This window comes from Ciona intestinalis, chromosome 8 (genome assembly GCF_000224145.3).
Source record: "Ciona intestinalis chromosome 8, KH, whole genome shotgun sequence".
In the NCBI taxonomy this organism is placed as follows: Eukaryota; Metazoa; Chordata; class Ascidiacea; order Phlebobranchia; family Cionidae; genus Ciona; species Ciona intestinalis.
In genome coordinates this window covers 2,260,789-2,268,147 of record NC_020173.2, presented here as the reverse complement: position 1 = coordinate 2,268,147, position 7,359 = coordinate 2,260,789, and the positions used below count along the sequence as shown (strand labels likewise).

Genomic DNA, 7,359 nt, shown 5'->3' with positions numbered 1-7,359 from the left:
ACTAGTTTAAAATTTGTTTTGTGGTATAGTTAAGCGACTCCCTCCTAGAATTTAGTTAATAGAGAAACATATCCAATATAATTGGACAGTGTATTATAATAGAAACCACACGTTTTGCAAAAAGAATGCAAACAGCTTGTTTTCCATGCAACACAAAATGCTGTACCAACATTACATAAACGTAGTAATACATGCGGTATAAATGATTACATAAACATACATATATACATATTTCATCAATAAACGAACAAACGTTTGGCCCTTTTTTACTTTGATAAGAGTGTTACACCCATGTCTTTTTATTATTTTTTCAATGTTACCATGTTAGCATGTCACACTATTAAACAGAGTGGAGAATTACTTGGTATTCCTGCCGCTGGATACCAGTAAAAAAATTGTAATTTGGTTCTTACATCTCTCCAATACGCACCTTTTGGGCATTTTTAAACCAAATCCCTTATTTTTTTAAACAAATGACACTGTGGGTACCAGGAAGATATAGAAAAGAGTTTAAAATTGTCGCCGGTCACCACCGTCAATATACCATGTCACACCAACACTCATAGTTTGTATTTTCATAATTAAAATAACTGGAAACCTTATCTATGTTACAGATATATTGTTTATCTTAGTACATAATGGAAACTGACCATTCCAACCAAACGCCTAGTTTGCCCATGGATACATCATCTGACAATACACCACAGCAGTCACTTCCACCCATAACATCATTACCAACCCAAAGTAATGATAGTTTGCCGTTAAACAGCATGGCATCGTTCCTGCCTCTACCAACAACTGATGTTAACACACCTGTCTCTTTTCATATTCCCCTCGTTCAAAATGAAGCTCCAGTAGTAACTACTATAGAAGGCGTGTCCACAATTCCTGATAAGGATGCTGTATTAACCAATACACCAAGTGACATTTTACAAACCACAAAAGAGAACACATTGCCCCAACAAACCACTGTGGTTGATAACATTACACCAACTACAAGTGAAACTGCTGTAAACAACAACCCCATCTGCCCTGTTGTTACGACACCTACAGTGCAACTTAAGCTCCCAGAGAACATAGCAACTGTTGTGAAGACTGAGCACACAGAGGAGCAACATCCGATGATGCAGGAAGCGGGGAACGATCCGAACATGGATGAAACTGTGGATGATGAAGCATTCGACATGGACACTTCTGATTCGATGATAAAAGTGAAGACAGAGATGGATTTTCAGATCTCTCCCGCTTCTCTACCTTCAGCCTCTCATTCCAGGACATCATCATTGTCTTCGAAATCCTCCAAAACTCCTTCACCACGCTCTTCAACAAGTCCCACCAGTCAAACACATAAATCAAAGAAGAAGAGACCGCCTCCCCCTGCTAAAGAAATTGGACAAGTAAGACAGTTTTGTTTTTTCATTTACCACAGTCTAAACTAAATTTCCCCATGTTTTGCAGTAAGCATTTTCTTTATATATATTTTATTTCAAAAGTTTTCTTAACATTAACAGTACAGTAGCAAGACTGTTACTGTGTATTTCTTTTCAGTAGTTTCTCTTACCATTACCAATATTCTAATATTTTGTTCCATTTGTTTTTAGTAAATTCAAATTTATAAACTAACATTTTATTTTCTTTGCAGCAAGACTATTTATTTTTATTAATTTCTTTTTACACTAATAATCTAAGATTTCTTTTATTTGTTTTGCAGCAAGACAGCCGGAATGACTTTTACTGCTGGGTTTGCCATAAAGAAGGTGAAGTCTTGTGTTGTGAGTTGTGTCCACGGGTGTTCCATGCAAAGTGTCTTCGTATGCAATCTGTAAGTCAATATTAGTAAGAAATTACATAATACAACTTTTTGTATTTATTTGTATGGTTATGTGACAAAGCATGCAGTATTGTTCAACAAACGAAAAGATTTAAAAAAACGTTAGAACAGCAGTTGTTATAACGTACTAAAGGTTAAAACAAAGGTGTGGCCATTACACAAAACAAACAATAAATCTCAGATATTTGATAAAACAACATTAGTATTCTAATTGGAATTGAGCCCACGCATCTAAATAGATAAATGTGTTTATTACAGCAAATTCACTTTTTATGTAATCTTAGTTTTATAAATTCCCAAAAGCATTATCTTATTTATTTTATAAAGTTTAATATATAACGGACACGCTTTTATTTGACTATTTTACCCAAACAGTTTTTACCCATAAAATGATTTTAACGACTGTTGTTTTGCTGCTAATTTTTCTCTTCTCCGTTTTAATTATTCTGTTCTACATTATTGTATTCGAAGAGATCATTAAACTGCATGGCATTGGTACTTTATATATTCAAAACTATAAATATATACATTATGTTGCTAGGAGCCTGAAGGAGATTGGTTTTGCCCGGAATGTGAAAAAATAACAGAAGCTGAGTGCAAGGACTCTCAATCTAAATCCATGTCTCAACTGAGCATTCAGCAACTTGGTATACATCTCCGTTATGCCCTGCAACGAATGAAAATTGCTGGTGTAAGTGGCATTTTTGTTTAATAATGATTTTCATGCATTTTGTTATTAAAAAATTTACCCTGCATTTAAAATTTGATATTTTAATAAATTTAGTTATTTTGCCTTTAAGTAACACTTCCTTCAGCATATAGAATGTTTTAATTCAAAATAAATGCGAAAATATAAGAGAAATTGTTATATATCGATCACAATTATTTTAGTCTCTTTTTTCTGTTTGTTTTTAAGTTTTCTCTTCACAGTCTGAGCCATTTCTTGAACCAGTTGATACCAAGAAATTCTCTGATTATTTGGATTATGTTTTCCACCCTATGGATATCAGCACACTGGAGAAAAGTGTTAGAAGAAACCAGTATGGCTGTACAGAGGTATATGTTAATGTTGTATAATGGGCAGTTGACCCACTGGCCTAAATCCCAAGCCCCTTGGTATGCCTTGCTGTAAGACCCCACCCAAAAACAGTATAATGGTTGCACAACCTGCCACTCTCTTTTGAACGGGTTAGACAGCGTGACAAGCCAGGAAACTAGCAATTACCCTGCCCTTATATACCATAAATAAAGTAACAAATAAAACAATTAAATACATTTTCTAGCCTATCCTACTAAGTTCTTCACTAAATTTTTTATTCTGTAATTTGTCCAAGATTTATACCGTACATTATGCCACATTTGATGTTACCAATATGTATACATTCCAAAATGGGCCAAAGTTAGAACATTTTAGTATGGTATAGGCCTATTACCAACAATAAATGACACAGTTGTTATGGTTTATCATCTGTTATCTGGTTATTTAACTTTCGAATATTAGTGAAGCTTGTCTACATCAAACCAAGCTTCGTGATTTTATAGCAAACTTAGTATTATGGAAAAAAGTATCTTTTTATTGGTTTAAATTTTTGTTTTATTTCAGGCATTTTTAGCTGATGTGAAATGGATTCTCCATAATTGCATCATCTATAATGGAACACACACCAAGCTTACACATATTGCTAAAACTATGGTCAAGATAGCACAGCATGAGGTATGTGGAAGGTGGAAATAACTTTATTTAGGAGTTTAGGGTCATATATTGTGATTATATATATATAGGGGGGGTCGTCGCAAATTAGTATGACATTAAATATGTTAACATGCATATTATATAACTTTCACCACTTTGTTACAATTTTCTTTGATTTCTTTTTTTTGTATCTAGATGTCTGAGATTGAGGTTTGCCCAGAATGTTACCTGAATTCGTGCCGCAAACGAGAAAACTGGTTTTGCGAACCTTGTAAAGACCCTCATGTTCTTGTTTGGGCTAAACTGCAAGGTTTTCCGCATTGGCCTGCTAAGGTAAGACTATTTTCTGTAATTCTAATTAAATATAACATACTTATGTAATGTTCTTTTAATTAAAATGTGTATTTTTTAATTTGTGAGTAAGGCAGAGACTCCTGGTAACTGTTGTATTGACATATTTTAAATTAGGACCAACATCATATATTTTGTCACCTTAATTCTGAATTACTGCAAAGTAATTCAAATTAAAGTATATATCATTTGGATTTTTGTAATTTAGTAATAAACCACAGACAATCTTTTTTTGATCTATTTAGTTTTTAATCCAAGATTTTAAATTTTGGTTTAAAATTTATATATCTGATATTATCCAGGCTCTTAGAATAGACAAGGGAAGTGTAGACGCTCGATTTTTTGGCCAGCATGACAGAGCTTGGATTCCATTGTCAGGGTGTTACCTTATGTCAAAAGAAATGCCGCACCCTGTTAAAAATAAGAAAAAGGGCAGAGGTCCTGGAGCTAAAGGTATGGTTTATTTTCAAAACTCCAAAAGTTGAGAATCTAAGAAGATTCTGTTGTATGATACATTTAAATAGTTTTGGTCACTGGGGTTTCTTTGTTAGCTAGTTTCTTTGCTTTCCTGTTTCACTTATAAAACCTATTTATGTTTGCTCTGTTATACTTATTCATGTACTCAGTACAGTATAAAGCATATATGCCTATAATTTTGACAAATTTGTTTCTAAATCCATTTAGGTGGCCTCGACAGTGCAATGCTTGAGGCTCAACATTACATTGATAATGTGATAAAGAAAACCGGTTCATTCGAGTATGCACCGCTTCGTACTCCCCTCACACATGTTGATTTGTACAGGAAGTCAGGAACAACAGATCAAAGTCAAGGTGATTGAATTACAACCGTCATGTTTTAATGTATTAACTAAAGTTGGAGTGACATTGCTTGCAGTTGCACTCTTAGTGGTAAAACATGGGAAACCTCATTGATTAATGTGCCAATGCACTATATTTTGGCTCTGCTTGTTTGTATTGACAGTTGATAGCTAAAAGCAGTGTGAAAGCTGCTTTAAAATGTAAAACTGAGATGGTAAAACGTAAAATGTCACCATTGTTACCCATGTTTAAAAAGTTGCGTTATGTCCTTTGTTGTTTTTGTAGCAGTATTAAGTTTGAATGTGTTGTTCTGACTTAAAAATGTTTTAACTGAGCTCAGTTTTACACTGTACTAGCATGCATCTTTCAGTTTCATAAACTGTTTTTCCCCGATATATCACTGCAGTCGAAAAATGTAACTAGAAATTCTTTTTAAAATTACACATGGGGCTGTTAGGCATTATATAAACTTGTTTGGCATTTCCTCCTAAGTAAGTAAACCTGTTATAATATCTCCAGATTCAGGAAGCATTGATAACAAGGAAGTTTCCAGAGACAGCAAGATTAAGGATAACGTGGTAAGTGATATTCATTTTATTGTTGGTTTAAATAATGGGTTCTTCTTTTTACCTTTTACGCCCAGGAACGTTTATTAGTATAATATACCCACATAAAACTGATTTGTTTATGATTTTCAAGAAGCTTTGTATTTTTGCAAAATTTGTCATAAGTCAGTTGAAGTTTATTGTTGGTTAGGACTCCCCTTGGTTTATTTGTAGATTTTTTTTTGGTTTTATTATAATTCTTGCCATCTAAAAATATTTTCTACCACTAAACCAAACCCCTAATATAACATATTCTATATGAGTTCTGACAATGGACCTTTAACTTATCCCAGACTTCAGTGCAAAAATACAATTTGAATATCCTTAATTAAAACAGTAATATTTTTCCTTTTTTTTAAATTGCACTTCTAACTTGTTATAGTGTAAAAATAAAGTTACAATTATCTTCTTATCAGAACTGTTTTAATTTATCCTTATACGCATAAATATATTTTAACAGAGTTTAAAGCAAGAGGAAACTGATGCATCATTTAAATCCTCGGTAACCAATGTTAAAACAGCTCTTGGTGAAAAACTTCTTAATCTTAAACTAGGAGCTGGTACGTTTAACTATATGCCGTTATTTTTTGTTATTGTTGTCTTTATGTAAAGATAGACCAATCTGATGAAATAATATGTGTGGAAGTGATTTGATGCTCCTGTTTTTACATAATTTTTGCGACAATTTTTAACACACTTTTTAAAGTAATATAAACATAAAATATTTTAGTTGAATAACTTCTTTATGTTTTGAAAGATTAACAATTTAAATTCAAATGTTGTTGTCTGTAGTTTATAACAGAGAAAGATGCCACAGTAGTCACATGCATCTTAATAAATTATTTATAAACCGCTTTAGCTTTTGTAAAAATCTTTTAAAGTCTTGATGTAAATCTGTTATTTCCAAAGATTTTTCTCTTTTTTGCTTTTAAATTCTGTTAATTTTCTTTAAAAGAGGGGGGTGTTCCGGGATCAGATCTTCCTAAAAAGAAGTCCAAAGTAGTGACGACTAGCGGCACTCATCCAGGAGGAGCACAGAAGGGAGGTTTTGCGCCGAAGAAGAGAGTGACTAATCCTCTCCTGGAAAAGACGATCGAATCGTGCAAAGCTTCAATTCTTGATTCTCTACCTGATGTAAGTCTGTTTTTGTTGGTGTTTTCCATTGTATGTGTGTGTGATGGTATTGCTATATGTGTGGGTTCATATGTTATACAATCTACGTTTCAGTTTTAAAATATATGACCGGGTTGGTAGCACAGTTGGTTAGTGGGCCTGCCTGGAACCCAGAGGTAATGGGTTCAAGGCTTTTTTGCTGCTACCATTGTGGGCTTATGTGTTCTTAGGCAGGACACTTAATAACAATTACTTCAACCCAGTGGTCACTAATGGGTTGTCCAAAAAAAAAGAAAAAATCCTTCAAAAATAATCACCTGCATACTAACATACATGGTAACTAAGCAGGCGCGAAGTGTATTAAAATCAGTGTTATAACGACTGTCATTTCCTGCCACTCAAGGATAAAGTAAGTTAGATTCATTTATTCATTCATGACACAACAATACTGTTTAATAAAATTACTTAAATGGTTTTAGACTTCTTACATACTACTCTTAGCGTCTTACACATTTCACATGTTTGTTTATCAATATAAGTTTTAACTAGTTTTCATTTGAGAGGCATAGATAGTGGTCACACATTGGTATACAAAACTTATCTATAATCTGTGTTAGAAATCTATTGTATGTTTGGTGAATGGTAATGTTATGTAGTAGGGTGGGGAAAGATAGGACACCTTTAGCACATAATATCTAAATATCCTGATCGTGTTTTAAACAATTACCATCGGTCTATGGGAGTCGTTGAGACACGATTTTATGATTCTTTGAATGTTTTTTTGTTTACTATAAGATGGGACCAGAAAATAGAATGAAATGGTGTCCCATCTTCCCCCACCCCACTCTATACTATATCTGCACACCTATGTAAATAGCTGTCGCAGTCTACCAGAACCATACCATACATCTGTACAATGCCTGTGTAAATAATAAATATAAGGCCCA

The 7,359-nt window shown here is 33.5% G+C and overlaps 1 protein-coding gene across 1 annotated transcript in view; it reads left to right on the top strand.

Annotated features, from left to right (window-relative positions):
- Positions 1-618: 618 nt before the first annotated feature.
- LOC101243386 (protein kinase C-binding protein 1-like) overlaps positions 619-7,359 on the top strand; it is a 14,012-nt gene continuing 7,271 nt past the window's right edge. Inside the window, exons 1-11 of the mRNA XM_009860976.3 lie at positions 619-1,397; positions 1,712-1,822; positions 2,373-2,522; positions 2,762-2,887; positions 3,435-3,545; positions 3,720-3,857; positions 4,178-4,328; positions 4,560-4,706; positions 5,214-5,272; positions 5,760-5,859; positions 6,255-6,433. Coding sequence (XP_009859278.2) covers positions 639-1,397; positions 1,712-1,822; positions 2,373-2,522; positions 2,762-2,887; positions 3,435-3,545; positions 3,720-3,857; positions 4,178-4,328; positions 4,560-4,706; positions 5,214-5,272; positions 5,760-5,859; positions 6,255-6,433 — 2,031 coding nt within the window. The 5' untranslated portion in view covers positions 619-638. The remainder of the gene's footprint in view (positions 1,398-1,711; positions 1,823-2,372; positions 2,523-2,761; positions 2,888-3,434; positions 3,546-3,719; positions 3,858-4,177; positions 4,329-4,559; positions 4,707-5,213; positions 5,273-5,759; positions 5,860-6,254; positions 6,434-7,359) is intronic.